Source organism: Panicum virgatum, chromosome 9N, assembly GCF_016808335.1.
Source record: "Panicum virgatum strain AP13 chromosome 9N, P.virgatum_v5, whole genome shotgun sequence".
In the NCBI taxonomy this organism is placed as follows: Eukaryota; Viridiplantae; Streptophyta; class Magnoliopsida; order Poales; family Poaceae; genus Panicum; species Panicum virgatum.
This window is the reverse complement of record NC_053153.1, coordinates 23,449,408-23,474,039: the sequence shown is the minus strand read 5'-3', so window position 1 is coordinate 23,474,039 and position 24,632 is coordinate 23,449,408. Positions and strand designations below refer to the sequence as shown.

The window sequence follows — 24,632 nt, the reverse complement described above, 5'->3', positions numbered from 1 at the left end:
TTACGGATTATTCAATAAGGTAGTGAAGTAAAGATTATAACTCGATAAGTATTCCGTGATATACAGATATGTCGAGCAAGATGTAGTTTCAAGTATTTTTTGGTGACTACAATATTTTGTATGGGACAAATGGAGTAGACCTTTCTGCCTTTAAGTGCACATCTAGCGCCATAGATAAACCTCTGGAGATGAGTTTTGGTTCCATATATAAGTGGCTGCAGCGTGGGTTCTGTGTTGATCCGGAGACACAGGTGATGACCGTCCAGTCTCTTGTTAATTGGGAGGTAGAAAGTGACTTATGGGAATTGATTATGATACACATCACTGATGACTGACAGAAGTACATGCAAGCAGCTCTAGAGCGTGGGTGGCCTCTGGCCATTCTTGTTCAAACATGGGAGAAGACACAAAATAAAATCCAACATGGTGCAGATCAAGCAACTCCGAATATTCGAAGAGAGACAAACTATGTTGAGCAAGATGAGTCAGAAGAGATAGAGAACCAAAACATCGGACCAGATGGCCTTGGTGATGAGGGAGAGAGGATACATAGCATTGTGGACGAGATGGAGGCAGAAGACCAAACCGCAATGGAGATGGAAGAATATGAGGGCTCATCTGATGACGAGCAGTACTCATTGCCAAAAGAGTGGAAGGAGTATGGTTTTGGTAATCATGTCGCATAAGACGTACGAAATCAGGAGTGGGAGTACAGAGGGAATGAGGTAGTGCAAGGTGCAACATATCCAAACATTGAAGCCGTAAAAGATGCTGTGAGACTATGAGCAATATCATTGAAATGAGAATTTAGAGTCGTAAAGTCTGGCAGTAAAGAATATGAGGTGAAGTATGTGAATGATGGATGTCCATGGCGAGTACATGCATTCAAGGGAAAATGGAAGTCGAACTGGAAATGTTCCATTGTGACAGAGCACACTTATTTGCTGTCAGAAGTTCTTCCCTCGCATCGCAATATATCATGCGACTTTGTTGCAAAGCAAATATATGGGTTGATTATGGACAACCTAAATTATGAGCCAAAAATGATTGTTCGACACATTGAGCAGACTTACCAGTACACTATTAGTTATTTGAAGGCATGGCGGCCTAAACAAAGGATGTTCGAGATGCGGTTCGGCACATACGAGGCATCTTATGATAACCTACCTCGTATGTTATCCCAGGTTGCTGCTAGAAATCCTGAAAGCTTTTATGACACATACCTCGTACCAGCCGTGACTAGGGGGCAAAGCATTCTGCAACGAGCCTTCTTTTGCCTAGGTACCTGTGTTAGGGCATTTCAGTGTTGTTTTCCGGTGATCTGCATTGATAGCACATTTCTGACTGGAAGGTATAAAGGTCAGATACTCACCGCAATCAGGGTAAATTGCAACAACCAAATAGTTCCGCTCGCATTTGCATTTATTGAGAATGAGAACTTAGACAGTTGGTATTGGTTCCTTGAACGAGTGAAGGTTCATGTTGTTGCTGCACGTCCAGATGTGTGCCTTATTAGTGATAGGCATGCAGGTCTGCTACAATCAATACTGAAATTACAACGTGGAACTGCGACAACGCCTCCATTGTGGCCCGATGTCCAAAACAGGTGGTGCATTAGGCATATGGGTGCAAACTTCTATGACCACTTCAAGAACAAGGATCTTAAGAACATGTTTAAGAGGTTATGCACCCAAAATCAACAGAGAAAAGTCAATGCATTATGGCAGATGCTTGATCAGTTGACTGCAGAGCTAGTGAAGGTAAGGGCATCAGGAACAAGCACGAGTCAGGCTGCAGAGGCTAGGGATTCAATTGAGAAGCCATTTTCACACTGGATTCGAGGTGCACCTAAAAAGAAATGGTCATTCCTTTATGATACCAACGGAATACAGGTATGGTATTCAGACAACGAACCATGCAGAGTGTTTCAATATGGTTATGCGTTCTTGTCGTGCCTTTCCTCTTGTGGGAATTGTTGAGTTCATCATGTATGGGTCCATGAAGTATTTCAGAGAGCGTTAAATGGCTGCAAGCATAAACATCAGCAACCCCCAAATTCAGTTTTGCACAAGAGTGACACAATATATGCAACAGAAGATTGAAAAGGCCAAACTGCACCGCGTCATATCGACAGGTACAATGGAGCATAGATTTGAGGTTCTATGCAAGGATAGAACTAGTTGTGGTATCCGTAGAGATAGGGTGGTACAAGAGAGTTTGATTACAGTAGATGGCAAAGCCTTCTGCTCCTGCATGAAGCCTAAGTTATTGCATTTGTCATGCTCGCATCTCATTGTGGCATGTGCAGAGTCTGGGTTGCAGCCAAGACTATTTGTTTCACCTTACTTCAGCAAGGAAGCAGCTGTATCCACCTGGGGACATGAGGTATACGGGATTGGAATAGTGGGACCTTTCATTCAGAATAATGAGAATAAGATGTTTATTCCTGATCCAGCCACTAAGAAAGGCAAAGGCCGCCGTCAGACACGTCGTATTCGGAATGGTATGGACGAGTCCGAAGCAAGCAAGGCACAAAAGCGTTGCAGCCAATGTGGAGCATTGGGTCACGGCTACAAGAAGTGTCCTCAGAATGCACTTCACGATGCTGCTGACGTCGGTCCTTCCGGAAATCCCAGAGATGGAGCACCTCCTACGTTCAGACGACCATCGGTGATAATTGCTCGTGGAAGGCACTCGGTGTCATGATCCACCAGTGTGCAGTTTGTACCTATATACTAATCGTGCGTGGAGTTTGTATCGAACATATCTGTAATATGTAGTAATCGTGCGTACAGTTTGTATGGAACATATCTGTAATGTATAAATATCGTGCGTGGAGTTTGTATCGAACCTATCTGTAATGTATAAATATCGTGCGTCCAGTTTGTATGGAACATATATGTACTTATGTGTTCTTATATATTTTTAAATGCAGGTATGGAGATGGACTCCTTGCTAGACCCAGTTATCGACTCGAGCCATAGGTCTTTCTTTGCAGCAGTTGAGCACCGAGTGCAGTATGAAGACAGCCACGGGTCGTCCTTGGCCTCGTCGTCGTTCCCGTGTCCGGCGACCGTGCACGGGCCGACGTCGCAGTACTACACAACTGCAGGTAACGTAGATATCTCTTTAAAATTAGATCAAGTATTGCTACATATTCACTAATATCACAAACAGGATACGATCCAGCTACTGCGTTCGGCCATACTGAAATGTTTAGAGGGGCACCACCAGTTGGCGGACCGTATCCAGGGATGGTACCGGGGCCACAGATACCGGCCTACACAGGTTAGTTTATGTTTCGTATTTCGGTTTCTACATGTCATGACGAAAGACACGAGCGTACGCTAACATCCGCATTTTATGCGTAGGATTTTACCCCGATGCGGGCGCCGGACCTTCTTCCTCCTTTCGACCTGGTACAAAACACTCTCTCAATACACTCACTAATTTACCACGCAACATATGTTGGTTTACGTTTATATGTTACGCAGGGTTTGTTTCGAGTATGTTCATTCCAGATAACGAGGGCGTCACCTTAGACGAACTCGACAGCTTGACTCCAGACTCACCTGGCGCGCACGGTGACCCCGATGTCTTGGGGTATTCACAGCTAGGAGGAGCACCACTTGGGATCTCTCAGCAGCAGACACCGCAGCCCCTTTTGCGTCCTGAGCGACAGGTGAGGTCTCCGGATCGTCACACCTACTCCGAGGGCCATGTCCGTGCCCAGCAGAGGGCTAAGAGGGTCCGATGCCCTAGGGGTGGTTAGATATATCCGATGTTTGTATCTCTGATGTTTATTTGTAATGAGATAGCTGTGGACCGCTTATTTGTACACTTCAACGTTCGCCTCTGATCACTCTCGTATTTTCCATTACATACGATAGATGATATGTTTATGCTTCGCTGCTCCATTAAGACTAACTACGATTCAAACTCGACATTATGTACATGTCCAGTGAATGCAAGTTAGGTACGAGACATACATACAAGAATAATACAACATTAACAATACTAAATGCGAATACATCTTGAACTGATGAACATCATATGTTATAGATTATGGCATGAAATCATCTATGTCGTCATCCCAGTTGACAGATGGTGGTGCTGCAGGTGGTGTAGTATGGCTCGACGAACATCTTGTCTTTCCCTTTCTCTCTTTTCTGGATCTACGTTCAAGTACAGGGGGAGGAACATTATGTGTTGGAGGCCATGGTTTGGGGGACATAAAGTCATGCATGTCGTCATCCCATTTAACACAAGTTGGTGTTTGAGGTGCTGCAGCATGACTTGACGAACCTCTTCCCTTTCCCTTTCTCTCTTTTCTGGATCTAGGTTCATGTATAGGGAGAGGAACATCATGTGTTGGAGGCCATGATTTGGGGGGCATGAAGTCATCCATGTCGTCATTCAAGTTAACACAACTTGGTGCTTGAGGTACTGCAGCATGACTTGACGAACCTCCGGTCATCTGTTTTTGTGGAGGCCAAGTACTATCACCCGAAGATCTTCTCCACCTCCTTCGCCTAGTTTGCGGCATAAGTCCACCGAAGATACATACCAATTTACGGAAATTTGGTATCGATTTGTTAATCAACTCCGTGTCCTCGAGGTAATCCTAGCATATAATTAAACAACAATGTTACTGTTTCAAACATATGGATTCCAAATGACGGACGGGATTAGAACTGAATGAGAGTTACCTTAATGTGCATCTCATACACCTCTGGCCGCATCCATATCTTACAAGAACTTTGTAAGAATCCAATGATATTAGGATGATTCGCTAGTTCACATACTCTCATGTATATTTTTCGACGTTCTAGCAGGTATCCCTTCACATCTTGCGTTGTAATACCTCGAAATAATGTGAAATCTTTAAACTCTACTACTTTGGACAACACCATCTCTATCGCACCATCTGCTAACGGATCCAACTTCTTACTAATAACAAGATGGGTCATGATATCAAGTATTATACTAGATTTTTCTTCGGTCCATGGAAATCCTCCACAATTGGAGGCAGCCTTGCCTTATGCTGCAATATCAATAAGGTACTGTCATAATTCTATTCTAATTCATAATTAATTTAAAAACAAGTCTGTAATAGTACTGAAATTGTAATACTAAACGAGTGTTCTAGAGCATCAAATCTAATTCAGCTAATCCGCTAATTAAATTAAATTGTTATACAATATCAACGGATTCATACGGAAGTTACCGATAGATCACAAGTGCGGAATTCGGCAGAGCTTCGCCGCTTTTCTTCTCCTCACCCCTCTTTTTTTTTGAATTTTTGGGCTCAAATGAGAAGGGAATGGAGGCCAGGGCTTATATAGGGTGGGAGACCCCTATCGCCCGTGGAGGGGCGACAGGCCCCTGTCGCCCGTGGAGGGGCGACAGGCCCCCCACCCCCGGCCAGGGATCTCTTTGCAAATTCAAAAAAAATTATATTGAGGTCCTGTCGCCCGTTGCTTGGGCAACAGGACCCCTGTCGTCCCTGGGCCGGGCGACCGGGGTCAGTTTCGAAATTTTTCGAAACGGACATATATTTTTGAAAATTTTTTAATATAAAAAAGAAAAAGATGCTCTCCGTCCTAGCCCTATCTGATAATCCTCGGCCCAACCCACGGCCCGCCGAACCTTCGCCACGGTTCCACCCGCTTCCCGAGGATCGCCGCGAAACCCAGCACCGGCCGTCCACACCCCCACCCGAACGAAATGCTCCTCCGCCACGGCCTCCCCTCCCCTCTCCCTCGCCGTCGCGCCCCGCTCCGCCGCCTCGCCATGTCCTCCACCTCGGCCACCCCTCCCTCAACCTCCGCCTCCGCGGCCGCCGAGTACCACTGCCGCACCAAGCACAGCCTCACCGCCGGCTACGCGCGCGGCCCGGGCCGCCTCGACTGGGCCAATCAGCCCAACCCCTTCCTCCGCTTCGCCCCCGCGCCCCAGCTCCCGCTCCCCAATCCGCCTCCCCACGCGCTCTCCGCCGGCCCCATCCCCTACCCTGCCCTCTTCCACTCCCCGCCCCCGCCACCGCCGCCAGAGCCGCTCACCGTCGACTCCCTCTCCGCGCTCCTCTTCCACTCCCTCGCGCTCTCCGCCTGGAAGTCCACGGGCCTCTCCACCTGGTCGCTCCGCGTCAACCCCAGCAGCGGCAACCTGCACCCCACCGAGGCGCACATCCTCTTCCCGCACCCGCGGGAGCCCGGCCGGCTCGCCGTCGCCCATTACGCCCCCCGCGACCACCTCCTGGAGGTCCGCGCCATGGCGCCCGCTGGCGAATGCGGCGCGATTCTGCCCGCGCCGGCGACGGCGGTCTTGGCGCTCTCCTCGGTGTTCTGGCGGGAGGCGTGGAAGTATGGGGAGCGGGCGTTTCGGTACTGCAACCACGACGTGGGCCACGCGCTCGCGGCGGTGGCGGTAGCTGCAGCGGCGCTGGGGTGGGACGCGAAGGTGCTTGACGGGTTGTCGTACGAGGATCTTGGGAGGCTGGTTGGAGTGGACAAGGGGAGCCTGGCTGCAACGCCTGAGGAGCTGCCCAACAGAGTGGTAAAGGGTAAGGCGCCTTGGGTGGAGCGGCAGCACCCAGATTGCACCGTCCTGCTATTCCCAGCTGGGTCCGAGCCTGAGGTGGACTATGGCAGGATGAGTGATGCACTGAGGAGGTTTGATGGGCTGGATTGGGTGGGGAAGGCGAATGCGCTTAGTAAGGATCATGTGGTGTGGGATGTGATATACCGCACTGCTGAAGAAGTGAAGAAGCATGGCCCTGCGCCTGAGGAACGCTTCGTTGTGATGCCATGGCGGAAAAGCCCAGCTATGTCGGAAGGTCTGTACAAGCAATTAACTGTGCAGGAGGTGGTGCGACGTCGGAGAAGTGCGGTGGACATGGACGGGGTGCATGTGATGGGGAGGGACATGTTTTATCAGATGCTGCTGCACTGCCTCCCATCAGGGGAGGCTGACTCAGGTGAGCGGCAGGGGAAGCAGTGTGCTCTTCCATTCCGTGTATTACCATGGGATGCAGAGGTCCATGCCGCATTGTTTGTGCATCGCATCACAGGGCTGCCAAAAGGTCTGTATTTCCTGGTAAGGAACGAGGAGCATTTTGGTGCATTGCAGCGTGCCATGAGGCAGGACTTCGAGTGGGTTCGACCAGAAGGCTGCCCTGATGGCCTCCCACTCTACAGACTTATGAAAGGGGATTGCCAAAGGTTGGCAATGCAGATCTCATGCTTTCAGGTATATGAATATGGCAAATGGCATTGTTTCTGGTTAATCAGTTATAAACTATATTTGATTGGCTGCTTAACGTGTTTCCTTATGAATTTATCAATGTTTATTTATGCTTAGATCCAGACATTCTGCCTTAAGTTATGTTGTTCGTCCTGATATGTTAAATATTTGAACCCAATTTCAAAGTTTCTCCGTTCAATTTGGCATTTGACCATGCAACCTATTCCAGTACATGCAGAAATTTCACTAGTTATCTGCTTTTGGTATTTTTATGCAGGAAATTGCTTCACATGGATGTTTTAGCCTTGGGATGATTGCTAGATTCGAGCCTGTATTGCATGACAAAGGTGAATGGATGTATCCTCGTTTGTTTTGGGAGACTGGCGTTCTCGGCCAAGTGCTTTACCTTGAGGCCCATGCTGTTGGAATATCTGCCACAGGGATTGGCTGTTACTTTGATGATGCTGGTAAGTTCTGCAATAATCCTCTGCTAGCTTACATTAGCTGAAACAGGGAGCGTTTCCAAACTATAAGAACATTTAACACCATTACATTCCTTTCTGCTTGTTGTATAAAAAAATAGAGAGAAAACCCTGCTGTGTTGTTCACAACAGAGGGGAACAAAGCCCAATCGTTCTGTTTTGTTTTGCAGTTTATGTGCACTTAAAAGATATGATGATTGGCGCATAGGATGCTCAGGACTCTATTGAATAATATACATGCTATGCTAAAACGAGGCAAAATTTTTTGATGAGCACAAGCCAATTCAATGTTATCTAATCGGTCCATTGTCTTCTCTTGTCTTTAGAAAATTGGCAATGCATGACTCAAATCTTTATTGCAAAAAATTAGCTGTTGAAGTTGAACAATGTATTATTCATTTTGTCCTGTTGTAGCAGCTATTGTACTATTCATTAAGCCAGCTGGGACAACACAACTTGAAAAAATAGAATGATCCTTAGAATACTGTTACCGTTTTTTGCCATAATGTCTCGGCTGTTTCTTTCCCCAAATCCATGTAGGAGAATAAGACATCTTCAGCAGCATGTCGCTCAGTTTTGATGCCCAAGTTGATTGTTCTGCTTGTGATCATGAATCACAAGATTACTTCTGACTTATATTTGGTTTCTCTTAATTACAATCCACGGTGATATCCAAATAATATTCTTCATATTTCTATTCACTTTGCAGTATTCATGATACTTTAACTCTCCATTTGTCTTTTAGCTTAAGCATTATTCAGTAACAGCTTCTAATTTGGTAGAATTTCTGTGCAGTTCATGAGGTACTTGGCTTAAAAGATTTGGAGTTCCAAAGCTTGTACCATTTCACAGTGGGTAGTCCTGTGCTTGACAAGAGGATAATGAGTCTTCCAGCATATCCGGGTCCTGGAATCGATGCATGATTTCCGCTTTGGTGGTACATCCACACATCAATTAGTGAACTGAGGAACCTGACCATGTGGGAGTACAATTGTGCTGTAGTAGCATGCTATACTATCTCTGCATACACCGGTTCTACCCTCTCTTATTTCTGTAGTGGTGAGCCGGGTTGATTTTATGCTGATATGGTATGTTGGAATGCTCCATCGTGTTTTAGTGCACGTTCTAGTCTTCAACCAGGTATATAGTTTTGTCTGTCCACAGATTAACAAGAATAATGTAGGTTTTGTACTTTTGTCTGTCCACAGATCAACAAGAATGTAGGATATCCTTTTGAGCCTATGCAATCAGAAGTTCAAATTTCTGTATGTCCCATTGGTTCCTGCACTTGTCACTTCTGTTCACCTGTCCAAAGTAACTGCATCTGTAATCAGAATTTGCCTGCTTGATTCGTTCACTCATGTTCTTTTGATGTCTTCTTCGAAGCGAATCTGCCTATACCTTTTACTCGTTTTCTAACACCTTGACCAAAGAGGCCGCAGTTGCTAAAAAATTCCACAGCCTCCGTAGAGGTGTAGACGCAACCGAGTCGCAAAGTGGCATAGTAAAAAAATCCTAACATCAATGTCGTAGTTCTGGTTTATGTCATTGCCGTCTCATTTCCCATGCAAAGGTTCGTATGCCGCATCTGAACGTAGCCGCTACATGTACGATGATTTGCCCCTTCCCTTGTTCGCCATTCCGGGCATGATGCGTCTGAACGTTGTGGTTGGCGTCTGGATATCAGTCGTTGGCTCGTTGCCTGCTTGTCCCAGACACCATGGAAAGTTTGGTCAGAGCTGACGGCAGAGCAAGCAACAAGGATGGCATATTGGTGGCAGGGATTTTTGGGCAGTACTCTAGTGTAATTAATGGTAAGTTCACAGCCTCTTTTCTAATACATTCCAAGTTAAAATGAAACTCCCGCAAGAGATTGGTAGGCAAAAAGGACTAATCGTCTGCAACTGGATGAAGTATGACAACAATTTATATTTAGGTTGCAATCGATCGACGAGGCTTGTGATCATGTACAATGCAGAGAAAATAACTCGCCGTCAGTAAAGATAATGTATAGGCACTGCGTGGGATGCAATCGAAGCAATTGTCAGCAGGTAAAATTGCAGCCATGAAGGTCAGAGATGGTGGTGCCAACACATTCTATTCCTATAGGACAAGATCCTTATTATTCCATACCTACAAAAGATAGATAGAGGAAAACAGTGATGTGTGCTACTGCTGACGGTCCTTGTAACAAAAAAATTAATCAGCCATCGGGTTAATTATGAGTCGGAGAAAGAATGCTAATAACTACGTTCAGACACGGTCAACTGCGAGATCTATCAAGCTAAGCGTCCCATCTCTGCTCCTGACCTCCTCCGATAATGTTGGGGTCCACACAGATAATCAGATGCCGTCTCAATGTGTCATTGGGGCATTGAAGCCTCAATCAAACTAATTTATGTTAGAATCAAACCTGTCATCAGTTCTCACCAACTGCTACAAACTATGTTTGTGTACTGCACATATGCGAATGATACGCCGCTACGGCATGCCATGATAGTACATAGAGTGCAGGTACAATACAACTGGTCAACTAATTTTCCATGCATCACTTCTTCCTCTTTTGAATCTACTACCTCCATCTCAAAATATAGCAACTTTTAGATCAAACTCAAACATATTTGACCAATAATATATTAAAAAATAATTACTTTTAATAGAAAAAGTTACATAATACAATAGGTGGTTTCGTTATGAGTAAACTAATATTACTTTTATAACCCCAGCCCACCACTACACATCATTACCTATCACCATGATTCATCAACTGTCTGAGACAGAGTAAGAGTCTTTCCATTCTTCAACCTACTAACCCTTCCACTCTCCCACTAATACATTCAAGCATGATGTTATCACCAACAATTGGTAATACTTCAATTGAGATAGTACTCGAGAGTAGCTAATATTATCAATCTTTATGATTTTTTTAACATCTACAGTCAAAGTTTATAAGATTTGACATCGAGAAAATTTAAAAATAACTATATTCTGGGATAGAGGTAGTAGAAAACACATCTGCGGTGTAGGAATCTGGAAAGTTCGTTTCCCCATCACAAATGCTATCAGAAATTCAGAATTCGAGATTACCAACTGGTCACCTACGGCACCTGCAAACAGGACATGCAACCCGTGCGGGAATGTCTATGGCTTAAGCTGTGTTTCCCATCTCCACTCCCATCATCTTCAGCAGAAACAAAGAAACACACGTACGCGCACGTACTGATGTACTCTACCCAGTCTTGGAGGACCCAACGATTGTGAGTTTGGCTTCAATGCAGCACTTGCTTTTGATCAGATACCCATTGGACGCATCCTTGAAATCCTCCAGTGAAATGAACTTCTCCGTTCCACAGTAACAATTCTTCGAGGTGAACCGGCCTAAATTTCCATGCAAGACAAGTTTTAAATACGTGATAATGGGTTAGCATCTGGACTCCTGTTGATCGAGCAAACTTCTGGCAAAATACAAACCAGTTAAATGGCGATGCTTGCCACCACCCTCCTGGTCTATGATGGATATGGTATATTCGACCAGGCATCCAGAGTCTTTGGGGAGATCGTTTTGCGTGCTCATGTTCAGGTACAAGGAGAGGTGCTTCTCATCATGAGATGGATACATACTTATAAACCTGCAAGTTCGGCAGCATCACACATGCATGCACCATTCAGTTGATGATGTATTAAACTACATTTGTCAATTACATGTGCGATGCAGTAATTTCCATAAAACCATGCTTGAAAAAGGTAAGGAGAATGCAGATCGAAATAACATCCAGTCGACCAGTCATGTCTAGCATTTCAAAGCTCGTGATCCTATCTTGACCCGATGGATGGTGTTGACGCAGAATTGGCCAACACATAAGTGCTAGAACGCGCAGGATCGCAACGATCAGAACCAGACAAAGCTCACCGGCGACCGGTCTACCGGTCAGACCGGTCGCACCAACCGGTCAGACGCAAAGAGGCTTCGCGAAGACCTAAAACCACGAGCTCGTGAGAGATCCCGTCGGAGCTCGCAGATCTAGAGTTGTCTTGAGGTCGGCAGACCACCCAAGACGCCCTTGAACGTCGTAGAGATGAGCAAAGAACAATACGAGATTGGAAAAGCTAGGGTTTGGAGAAAAATAGAAAAATTGTAAATTGATTGATTCGATTGGGTAGAATGACCTCAATCGGTCGTGGCCTTTATATTTATAGGCCGGGGAGGACGTACCCCTTCCAAATCGAATTACAAACGGACTCTACAAATCAAATCTAACCTGATTCGGATTACACAGGACCAGACCGGTCTGACCGGTCGGCCTTCGACATTGCCAATTTTGGCTGCCAACAGATGGATATTGATTAACCTAAACAATTGGACAGCATAGAAGTTCTGTGATTCAGTCGATGATGTAAACGGGTGCAACTCTCAATCCCTCTTTAAAAAAGGGTAACTATAGTAGTCTCTAGCTTTTAATGAGCAAATTGAAATGAACTGAAGTAGCTTTAATGAAACCAGCAAGCCTAAAAGGGTATTAAAATTCAGATGAAATCACCAGTTATATCCACCAATTTCGAAATCTGGAGATTGGCCTGGATTCTTCAGAGCAAAGAAGTCTTGAATGTTCCAAGTATAAGTTTTGGCCTCGTTGAAGGTGTTCATCTTCTGGACAAAGAGTGTTTCTGATAGCAGGTTCGCTTTTGCAATGACAACTTTGATGAACTTGACACCAAAGACACAGGTGTCACCCGCGAAGAATCCAGAGGACTGTTTCTTCAGTATCTCGAGGGGGATCATGCATGCTACCCGAGCGCTTATGCTTCTAGTCTCGAAATTGTGCTTCACTGCACACCAAAAAAAAAATCCAAAGCATGAGTACTTCTTTGTTAACTGTATATAGAATTACATATAGGGTGTAGTGTTATAACTGGTTGTTTTGGCCCATATGGCCTGCATGGCTCATATCTATAAACTCATATTCTGTAAACTCTAGTTCTTAATAGAATATTCTACACAGTTCAATTCCCCCTTTTCCTATCATGGGGGTATTTAACTATTTGCTATCCTTACAGATTGGGTCTGCTCGTTTGTCATCCTTCCAAACAAAATAAATTTTTTTCCACCGTTCTCTACCCGAATCTAATATTTTGCCATTTTGTCCGACGTGACTCACCTTACCAGCATATAATAAGGCACATGCGAAATGACCCAGTGCGCCCCTGCTCCCTTAACTCAATATACGGTGCTCCCTCCCTCCTTCTGACCAGTGGGACCCACACTTCTTCCACCTTATCTTCTTCCTCCTCAAGCCGAACCCACTTCTTCCATCTCCGCTTCTTCTTCATCTTCTTAAGAGCCGATCCCGCACACCTGGATGGGCACACCCCTCATACCCCCTATATATCATGCCATCGAGCCAGGCTGCTCCCGCCGGCCACCCTAATCCTGCCTTCGGCAGCTCTAATCCTGCCGCCGGCCGCCTTTGCAGCCTATGTAGGCGGCTTTTCCTCCGTCCACCCACCCGATTCACCTGTCAATTTTGTCGCCGTTTGTCCGACGGCGTCGCATCGCTGCCTTTTACGCGAGCGCTGCCCGCCATTAGTGCCCGCTGAGCGTTGCCCCCGCCGTGTGGTCCCGTCAGGCAGATTCGTCGAGCTGGGCGGCTCCCATCTGCGTCCTGCCCTGTCCGCGTCGTCCCTTCCTCGCCTACTGTCCGCTGCTTGAGGGTGTCTTCATCACTTCTGCCATTTGTATTGGACATGGCATCTTCTGGTACACCTCTGGCGTCTGTTTCTTTTGGTGCATCTGCATTGGACATCAAACTCAATGGCCAGAACTATCGGGCAGTGGGCTTTCTCACTCAAAATATTACTCAAGTATGTTGGTTTTGCTTTGTTGATGATCAAAATTGGCAAACTGTGCAGACCGGTCAGACCGATATGCACAAACCAGTCTGACCGGTCAAGATATTTGATCACCGTGGGAAACTTTCAATTGCTTCAAGCAATGGCTTTGGATCGCCCTAATTGTGATCATTCTCCCGACACATCCAGCAGAGCGAAGCAGCGTTCCATTCTTTTTGGAGGTGACTTTATCAAATGCAAATTTGACTTCACCATTGCATAGCTCTCGTCGAGACGATCAAAATGCATATGTAAAACGTCCAATTTGGAGCTCGGATGAGAGAGTTATGGCTTCTGGAAGATTTGACACAAGGTCGGACCGGTCCGGTAGACTGGTCCAAGCTACACAGTCCGAATTTGGAGTTATACTTTGACACGAGATTTGTATAAATTTGAACTCCTAATAGGGCAAGACCTTCCCTCCCTATAAATATAAAGGGCCACGGCCGATTGAGGTTTATCAATCGATCAAATACAATAACTTTTATCTTTTTACTTTCTCTTATCCTAGCTTTTCCAATCTACTACTTGTTGTTCCTCCTTCGTCTCTACGTCGATTGAGGCGTTCTAGGTGGCCTGCCGATCTAGAACAACCCTACGTGTGCTTGTCCCGACGGGTCTTACCGGGCTAACATTTGTAGATTCGTCGTCGATCTTGCCGGCGGCGACCGGTCTGACCGCTCCGTGAAACTGGTCTGACCGGTCCACGCAGGAGTTGCTGCATCGAGCTCCTCCTCGTGCTGCACATTTGAGTGCGTACGTGTGTTGATCCCAAAAGACGTCAACATACTTTTTGGCGACTCCGCTAGGGATAGAATCAATCGGCTACCATGGCCGGTAAAATTCCTAAACCTAGTGATGTTGATGCCGCCAACATCTCAAGGCCAACTGTTTAGCAACTCTCGGCCGAACATCAGATGACTCTTGATAACATCCAAAAGAAGATCAGAGAAGAGAAGGAGAAGGAGATCCAGAAGCTGGAGGAAGAAGCCATGAAGCAATACATCTCGCACTTCTCCATCAATCGACAAGGGAAGGTCACAAAGGATGTCGCCTTCGACGCTTCACAGTTCGAGTTAAAATTCAATGAGAACGAACAGTCTGTTCTTAATTCAGAAATAGCTAATGCTATAGATGATGTTGTTTCTTCTCATGTGAATAATAAGTTAGATTCTGTGGGTCAAAATTTTCATAGTATGTTTGATGATCGGTTTAGCCGAATAGAATCACATCTTGGTATGAAGCCTATTGGTAGTGATAAAAATGCGTCTACATCTAATACCGATAAGGCAATGGTTGATTCGGCAAATGACAGAATTCCAACTAATAATGCTTTAGTGACTATTTACAGCTAATTAGCATAACCGAATTAATTATAATTCAGCACTTCATGCAAACGTGTTGTATGGGGCAGCAAGTTCTTTGCAACATTCTACACCGCCGAACTTTGCTCAACCTTATGGTACACCTAATGTAAATCGGCTTAGGGCCGATGATTTTGGATCTGGCAGCACTAAAGATGAAGTAATAAAATTTTTTAGACAAACTTTTGGTATAGATCTGAAAGATAGATGCCGATCATATCAAAGACCATACCCTGATGAGTACGAGTATGTTGCATATCCACAGGGTTTTAAAATTCCTGAATTTGTTAAATTCATAAGTGATGATAGTAAAACTACATTGGAGCATATAGCCCAATTTATTATACAATATGGTGAAGCTAGTACTAGTGATATTTATAAATTGAGGTTATTTCCTTTATCTCTATCGTGTGCTGTGTCTACTTGGTTTATTTCATTGGCACCCAATTCAGTTCGCACATAGGCCGATTTAGAGCAAAAATTCCATGATTATTTCTTTAATGGTGAAACTGAATTGAAATTGTCACATCTTACATCGGTTAAGAAAAAGATACATGAAGATGTTGCTGAATATATTAGAAGATTTAGAGATATTAGAAACCGATGCTTTAGTTTGACAATTTCTGATAGAGATTTGGCTGATCTAGCTTTTGCTGGTTTACTTGATTTTCATAAAGAAAAGTTAGATGGACAAGAATTTTTAGATGTTATTCAGGTTCTGCAAAAGGCTCTGACTAATGAAAGCCAAGCTAAAGAGACTAGAAGTTTGCAAAAGTCCAATGAAAAGCCTAATTGTCCTGTTTATATTCTTGGTTGTGAATCAAATTGTTCGAACGATGAAGGCAAGGATGTTTATGATGCTGAATTTGCTTGGCCTTCTAATGATAAACCTTGCACTTGCGGTTTTCTCAAGCATTTTCAGAAAAATCGGCAAGATAATATTAAGTTTACTTTTGATGTATCCAAATGTGATCACATATTCGATGAATTAAATAAATTGGGATACATTAAATTGTCTCATGCTATTCCGCCGCTTGAGGAACTAAAGCAGCATGCTTATTGCAAATGGCACAATTCATTTTCTCATGCAACCAATGATTGCAATGGTTAGAAGACAAATTCAATTGGCCGTTAATGAAGGTTGATTTGTTGTTCCACAAATGCAAGTTGATAGTAATCTTTTCTCTATGCATACTGTTGAATTACATAATCCTAAGGTTTTAATTCGGCCGAATCAGCCGAATCAACAAAAAGGAAGAATTCAATCATTGGTGAACCAAGATCTAAACCTCCGAGACAGAACAAAGGAATTGCAGAGAAAAAGTCCCCTGAAGCTTCATCAGAAAATTCAACACTCGGGGGCAAGAACAGAAGAAGGGCGCCAGGTCTTCTCAGACCGGTCTGACCGGTCCCTCTGGGAGCTCTCGGAAAAATTCTAGAAACAGCAAAAAGAAAAGGCAGAGTTTCAAGGAACTCCTGCCCAAGTATGAAGAGAAAGGAACTACTCAGAAACAGAAGGAGCAACCAGATCAAGCTAAGGATACAAAACTATCGTCAAAGTCTCGTGAGCAATCGATTTTGTCATCAGCTTGAAGAAAAAGCAAGATATGACCGATAAATTTTATTTCCCTTAGAACAAAATATGGCTGATGCATGTTTATCATCGTCCTTAGACAATTTTGGTCCAATGACTTATTTTTTTGGCATGCAAGTATTACCAAAAAACAGGGAGCACATATTGATGACCAAAATTGGCACACTGTGCAGATCGGTCAGACCGGTATGCACAAACCGGTCTGACCGGTCAAGGTGACTTTTCAAAATGCAAATTTGACTTCACTATTGCGTAGCTCTCGTCGAGACGATCAAAATGCATATGTGAAATATCCAATTTGGAGCTCGGATGAGAGAGTTATGCCTTCTGAAAGATTTGACATTGGGTCGGACCGGTCAGACCGGTCCGGTAGACTGGTCTGACCAGTACAAACTGCACAGTCTGAATTTGGAGTTATATTTTGGCACGGGATTTGTATAAATTTGAATTCCTAATAGGGCAAGACCTCCCCTCCCTATAAATATAAATGGTCACGGCTGATTGAGGTTTATCCAATCGATCAAATACAATACTTTTATCTTTTTTATTTATCTTGTCCTAGCTTTTCCAATCTACTACTTGTTTTTCCTCCTTCGTCTCTACGTCAATTGAGGGCGTTCTAGGTGGCCTGCCGATTCTAGAACAACCCTACGTGCGCCTGCCCCGACGGGTCTTACCGGGCTAATTTTCGTAGATTCGTCATCGATCTTGCCGGCGGCCGGTCTGACCACTCCGTGAAACCGCTCTGACTGCTCCGTGAAACCAGTTTGACTGATTCACTTAGGAGGTGCTGCAGCGAGCTCCTCCTCGTGCCGCACGTTCTAAACTTCTAATGCGTCCGTGTGTTGATCCCAAAAGACGTGCCACACGTTCTAAACTTCTAATGCGTCCGTGTGTTGATCCCAAAAGACGTCAACAGCTTTACACACTAATAATCCACCAGCTGAAACTGATAGCGATGCCAAAGTTTGGAGGCTGAATAATGATCAAGTGATGGCAGCAATATGCATGAGTATCGGGTTTGCTTGCTCCCCATCGCGCGAGAGCGTTTCCCGCGTACTGTCGCTCATTCGTGGCATGTGGCCCAACCAGCGACTCCTTGGCGCGCGGGCACTCTAAGCGGAGAGGGTGCGGCTTCCTGCTGCATGCGGCTTCAATCCATGGTGTCCATAAATAATGTCTATTCTTCCATGTCAGTAAGACACCAACTCTAAAAACCATATCTCCAAGACTCCAACCCATAGTTTCCTAACTAGGATTTGTGTGGGCTCGTAGTGAATTCTCTTCCCCCTTTCTCTAATCTCCCATCTCCGTCCGTTCTCCTCTCCCTTTCTCTCGCAACATTGACTCTGACTGGGCACGCATGAACGGCGGCGGGGCCCTCTTCGTGCGCGACCTCGCCGCGGCGGGCTGACAGAGGTGGAGAGCTAGACGGGGCACGCGGTTGTGCCCGGGGCTGCGCCTGTGAGCCGCACGCACATCACGCGGCAAGCCCATACAGTGGCGAACTCGCGTCGGCAAGCAGGATCGAATACCTCCAACGACGCGAGAACGCTAATGTGGGCAGAACCAGCTCGATTCTTTGAGTAGAGAAGAGCTCGATCCCTGGAAAAGTTCAGCGATTCACGGGAGTATAAGCTGGATTCGCGAGCTGGTGCACCAAGCAGTCTTGCAGGTGCTTCATGGCGGCGGGTCCATGTCAGGTTGCTTCGGGTGCAGCAAATCCATGAGCTTGCCTTGTACTTTCAACTAAATCCCAATCTCACATCAATTTTCCATGGTTTGAATTGGACTAAGCCGTGCTAGGCAGCTCAAAAAATTGATAATTGCTTTCTCTATGTTCTGTGCTCTTTTAGATTTGGAGGCATTCGTGCTCTTGCTGGCAACTTGCCGGCGGCGAGTTTGTAGCTATAACTATCGGAAACCGCAAATATGCCGGGTGCCATGAGATTTGCCGAGTGCCAGAACTTGGGCACTCGGCAAAGAGGCCGTTTGCCGAGTGCCGACCCTGCAGCACTCGGCAAACACATCGCACACTGTACAAACATTCTTTGCCGAGTGCCGCCTGGGAACGGTCTTCGCCGAGTGCAAAAGCAATAGCACTCGACGAAGATTGGCCTTTTGTCGAGTGTCAGTGGCCCGGCACTTGGCGAAGTTTAAAACTTTGCCGAGTGTCGGCTTCCCGGCACTTGGCTGCCGAGTGTCAGACGGCCGGCACTCGGCGAAGTTTTCTTCTTTGCCGAGTGCTTTTCCGTCTGGCACTCGACGAAACCGTCATCACCGTAATCGCCTGTGGAGACTTTGCCGAGTATTGTTTGGCTCTCAATGAAAGCTTTGTCGAGTTCCCGAAAAAAAACACTCGGCAAAGTCGTCTTCGCTGTCACTAGGTTTGCCGAGTGACCTTTGCCGAGTGTTATCGGCAAAGCCTTCGCCGAGTGTTTCTGGCACTCGGCAAAACACTCGGATACGGTAGTGTATATGTGGCGGCACAGTCAGTCTGCGCGAGCATGACGCCGCAGTCAGTCAGAGCGAGCATGATAAAGAGCTCCCCGATGAGCACGCCAGTGAGCTCCGGCGGGTAGCCATGACGCGCGCTACTTCGGGCTCAAGGCGGGTGGGGTCCAAAGCTGGTGGAGAAGAAATGTCCACAGTCCCAACGCACCACTCGACCGTTTCCTGTATGCGACACGGTGTCTACGGTTTTTCTCCTCTCTCCTCGTTAATTTGGTTGTTATATTAGATTTTTGCTTATGTGGCAGCACAATTTATTCTATTGGTATCAACTGAGGTGGAAGGTTGGGATTAGCCTAACAACTGGTGTGGCACACCGAAAAGCAGTTGAATGCGAGATTCGCTCGCTTGTCTTGTCAGCTCTTCCTGTGGATTCATGCCTTCCTTTGGATAGGTAGCATCCTTTGGATAGGTAGCAAAAATGTACCGGTGGCTGAACAGTGACCCATGGATGCTTGTAGCCCCAATGTCAGCTGCTTTGGCTTAAGAAGTAAGAATAATGGACTAACATCTGGGAAAGGCAAGCGCTGCGCGTGCACTCTTTCCTCCGACCACGCCCCCTTTGTTGCCTCTGGATCGCGCTGGATGGTGCTCCTGATGAATGTGCGACCGGAAATTTCTGTACCGATTGACACCGTTTCATGATTTTTTGTTTTATGATATTGCTTTTGACTATTTCTGTTTTTTAAAAAAATATAAAAATTATTATTTCAATTAATTTTATAGTCGTTTGTCATCATATTTAATTTTGTTAGTTTCATAAATACGGGAAAATCTCGTACCGACCGCCACCATTTTCCGAATTATGATACCGATTCCGACAATTTCCGACCATAGAGCACAGACCCAAAGGACAGAGACAGAGCTGCGGCTAGAGCATCTACCATGAAAAAAAAGAGAGGATAGACTGGTAGATGTGTCCTGGACTCCCTTGCTTGGTAGTCTGTAGCGAGGGATGATGGTTCCCTGTTTTTATTGTAAATTCTGTTTGATAGTAATTAGGAGTACTAAACATAGACTAATGATAGAACAAATTCCATAACCTCTAGATTTTTTCACGAGGTATGCATGAAGAGCTTACCGCTTTAGAGCATACTGGTAATTGGGAGATTGTTCCTTTGCTTGCACATGCTGTCCCCATTACTTGTAAGTGGGTGTATAAGATTAAAACTAGAGCTGATGGTTCAGTGGAAAGATACAAACCTCGTCTTGTAGCTCGTGGTTTTTAGCAAGTTTATGGGTGTGACTATGAAGAAACTTTTGCTCCTATTCCTCATGCGACAGCAATCCGTACTCTTATTGTTGTGGTTGCAATTTGCTCCTGGACCATATCTCAAATTGATGTCAAAAATGCTTTTCTTCATGTTGATTTACATGATGAAGTTTATATGCAGCCACCGCCAGGCTTGACAGTTCCCTCTGGATATGTTTGTCGCCTTCGTCGCACATCATATGGTCTAAAATATAGGCACCTCGAGCTTGGTTTGAGCTATTTACTTCTGTTATTACCACTGCTGGTTTCACTCCAAGTAATCATGATCCGGCTCTCTTTATTCATGTCTCTGAGCGCGGTCGCACTCTGCTGTTGCTATATGTGGATGATATGTCAATCACAAGTTCAAGACTTTATCACCTTTGTGAAATGTGAAGGAACATCTTACTGGACAGTTCATGATGTCTTAGCTGGGACCTCTAAGCTATTTCTAGGAATTGATATCACCCACATAGATGATGACCATTATCTCTCTCAGCATGAGTACATTCAATACTTGCTTGCTCATTCAGGTCTCACTGACACTAAAAGTCTGCAGCTACTCCCATAGCATGGAGTTACATCTTCAACTGCAGCCCACTAATGGTGTTTTTCTTGAGGATTCATCTCGATATCGCCATGTGGTTGGTAGCCTTGTTTACCTTACTGCCACCAGATCGGATATTACAAATGTTGTGCGCATTCTTATTCAATTTGTGAGTGTGCAAACTTCTGTTCACTATGCCCATTTGCTTCATGTATCTACTGGGGACACCATCATGACGATTGTTTTATCCTAAATCAAATCAGCCTCAACTTCATGCTTATTCGGATGCGACATGGGCTAGTGACCATGTTGATCGTCGTTCTACAACAGGCTACTGCATTTTCTCCAATTGCATGGAAGTCCAAAAGACAAACTACAGTTTCACGGTCAAGTGCAAAAATAGAACTTAGAGCTCTAGCAACAACTACAGAAATTATTTGGCTTCGCTGATTGTTGGCTGATTTTGGAATCCTATGTTCTGATCCTACTCCTCTTCAATGTGAGGGTACAAGTGCCATCAAAATTGCCAAAAAACCAGTGAAGCATGAGCTCACCAAACACATTGGTGTTGATGCATCCTTTACAAGATATCATTGTCAACAATTGATAATTGATATTCAATATGTTCCTTCTGAGCTTCAAGTGGTAGATTTCTTTACTAAAGCTGCATCTTTTTCATCTTCACAAACTCAGTGTGTCAGACATAGAATCTTTTCAGCCACCTTCAGTGTATATGGATAGGGAATAGTGCTGTAGTTGGTTCTTTTGGCTCATGTGACATGTATGGCCCGTATGGCCATATCTCATCTATATTCTATAAACCCTAGTCCTTAATGGAATTCTACACAGTTCAATCCTTCTTCTTCCTAACATTCTTTTCTTCAGAAATAGAGATTTTACTAAAATAAATAATGGCTTTGAAATAAAATACTCATAAATTTAAAAAAAAATACTCATTAATGAGAACATAAACATTCGCAGAGACAAATGCAAATAAAGGTTGCAAATTATAGCCAACAGCTTAATTGGGAATATTTTAAGTCCATGTATGCAAAGCATTCCAGCTATTGTTATCAGGTGCAATTTGCTACTTTACCTTGATGCTCATGGTGCTTTCCATAGACCTGGTCATATATCACGAACTTGAAACAAGCCTCTACGATGGTGTTGGGTTTCACTGAACGTTTTCACAGCTCAAGCCTCAGAGAGACATAATCATTTTCATCTCCACTCTTTCTGTCCCTCAGATTCAGCATTAAGTACCTGCAAAAAAATTAAGACAGAGCAATTAGGATCTGTTCATCGATGGCCATGTCTTCTCTTTTGATTCTTACAGAAACCTTTGATAGGCCTGCTACATGCTGGTGGAGATGTTAGAAACAGTCATTTCTTTGTTGGTTAGACTTCTGAAGCTATTAAGTTTTTTTCATACAGGATATTAAGTTATGCTGAAGTTCTAGTTCTAAAACCACCAGATGCAACAGAAGTCAAAAAGAGCAGCTGCTATATCCATACCAATCCAGGCCTAAAATCATAAACAGTCCAGAGAGTGTCCATCCTTCACCCTTGTTGAGAAGTGAGGAGACGCCGTCAATTGTCCACTTGAAGGTTGTCTGCTCTGCAGCTGAAACGGAGGTGCCATATTGGACCACATGTTTAAAATGGGTTTGGTTTGATGGCAAGAAGCACAGATAATATGAAAGATCAACATCTAAAGGTAGTACTGCAATAGAGAGGAAAGTCCAAACAACAAGATAATTTTTTGCACGTGACAATCTATTATATTAGTACAGCTTTAGCACGATATCACTCCAGTAGCACGTGATTAAATGTTCGAGCCAAGAAACAAGCAGAAAAAGTGCAGAAGACAAAAGGAAATCCTTACAAGAAATAGCAAGGCAAGAGTTACCCATAGCTCGGCTACTTCCTCTTCCAAGAAATCCTCTGCAAGTGAGATCACTAGATAAGTCGCCATACCATAAGCAAATGATGCTGACAGCAGAGTTATGAACTTAAAAGAGTTCTTGCATATTGGAAAACAAGAACTTAAATTGTCTTTAGAGGCAGCGCTGATCTTATCCAAATAATTCCTAAATAATAAGAAAATACTCACGAGAAAAAGGATTCCAAAGGTTATTAACAAGCTCCACTAGCAAGAATCGGGTTTAACTATCAAATTGATCCCTCTAATCAAGAAAAAAAAAGCCCTAAAAAACAAGGACTTACAGAGTTCTGAGCGGTAGTGTAAATCGTAGGCAAATGGTTTCCACGGAATTTAAGTACTCTGGCACAAAACAGGAGATATGCAGATGTAGAACCCCTCTCCACAAACATACGACGCCTAAACCACAAGAAATCCCTCAGTCCCTCCAACCCTCAAGAAGCCTGCTGGGCGCACTCAGTCAGATTACCCATTGCGGAACACTAAAGGGAAGATCAAGTTCTTTCCTTATGTCCCCTCCTTCCAACTTCCACTCTAGAATACCAATAGCATCCACGACGCCCGGTCACCGCATGCACCGGATCTCCTTAATTCTAGCACTAACCAGCGCGTGTAACGTAACACCGCTCATGTAATTATCATGTATGTACACTGCCTATAAATAGGCCTCTCATTGATGAATATAATTGAGTCATTCAGTCAATCTACACCATAATCGCAGCACATATTACGCCAAAACCACGAAAGCCACCAATTTTCCATGGATAAAAAAGGGAGATGAGAAAGGCCGAGATTTATTTTTTGCGACTTAAGAAAGACCGAGATTTGGGGCGACTCGAGGCTTGGAGGCTTTGCGCAAGGTGGGGGTACCTATGCCCTGTTTGTTTCCGCTTATCTGAATCTCGATTTTCTGAGAAGCAAGATTCTAAGAGAAACCAGCTGTCTGGAGAATCGGCTGGTAATCCTGATTATTTTAAGTCGATTGTCTGAGTTGAGTGGTAAAATGTTTAAAGTGCCCCTGAGTCTGATGATATCTTATTTTGTACTGAATACAAGCAGAAACAAACTGGGCCATAATTGTAAGAATTAGCGGAAGCTAGGTAACCGTGGCTGCCTACACGGCACACGTTGGTTCTATCTGAGAAAATTTTCTATCTGACACTAAGAAAATGAGTTGTTCCTTTCTTGACACTGAAAAATTTTGCGTTCCCTACTTGACACCAAGTTCAACTTTCGTTCCCTATTTGACATTCTGTTAGATTTTCCATCCAAAAATCGTTAAACACCTTGTGAAAAGATGGTTTTGCCCCTGTAGGGTCCACCACCCTTCTCCCTCCTTTTTTTCAAAAAGAACTCATCCTACTTTTAAAGAAAGCATATAAGGTTTGGTACAAACACACACGCGATACAACTCACAACTGGCTAGCCAGAAAAGTTCAAGGAGGACGCAACATCGTAAACAATAAAAAAAAGAACAACTACCCCTACAACCCTTCTTCTCGGTCCGCCCGAGTCTGAAGACGTTCATGTGATGCTTGATCGAAGTCCTTTATCCATGTTTTCAACACCTCGCGCTAACCTTCAAGCCTGTCAGCTTTTGTAGTCCAATCCATTGTTGTATGAGAGGGACAATGCAAAGTATAATGTCACCATATGTCTTATGAGTTTCTTCACAATATGCATTTTGTTTCGCACTGTCCACAATGCCCACCAGACAATGGCAAAAGAGAAGAGCTTAGCATTATAACAATCGCAACCAAGAGGAATCCACCCCCTGTAAACTTCCTGCAAGCTTTTTCAAGGTTTTGT

At 44.6% G+C, this 24,632-nt stretch overlaps 1 protein-coding gene and 1 pseudogene across 3 annotated transcripts; one reads left to right on the top strand and one right to left on the bottom strand.

Moving 5' to 3' along the window:
* The first annotated feature begins 5,644 nt into the window (after nucleotides 1-5,644).
* Nucleotides 5,645-9,084, top strand: LOC120691294. Of its 3 annotated transcripts, none has more exons than XM_039974340.1 (4): nucleotides 5,645-6,979; nucleotides 7,073-7,251; nucleotides 7,523-7,712; nucleotides 8,523-8,991. In XM_039974340.1, the coding sequence occupies exons 1-4, from the start codon at nucleotides 5,728-5,730 to the stop codon at nucleotides 8,648-8,650; spliced, it is 1,749 nt and encodes a 582-aa protein (XP_039830274.1). In that variant the 5' UTR covers nucleotides 5,645-5,727; the 3' UTR covers nucleotides 8,651-8,991. The 3 variants fall into 3 exon arrangements, with proteins under 3 accessions (XP_039830274.1, XP_039830273.1, XP_039830272.1); XM_039974339.1 differs by having other exon boundaries at nucleotides 5,646-6,539; nucleotides 6,582-7,251; XM_039974338.1 differs by having other exon boundaries at nucleotides 5,723-7,251; nucleotides 8,523-9,084.
* A 1,433-nt stretch (nucleotides 9,085-10,517) lies between these two features.
* LOC120688868 lies at nucleotides 10,518-23,296 on the bottom strand (annotated as a pseudogene).
* Nucleotides 23,297-24,632: the final 1,336 nt, after the last annotated feature.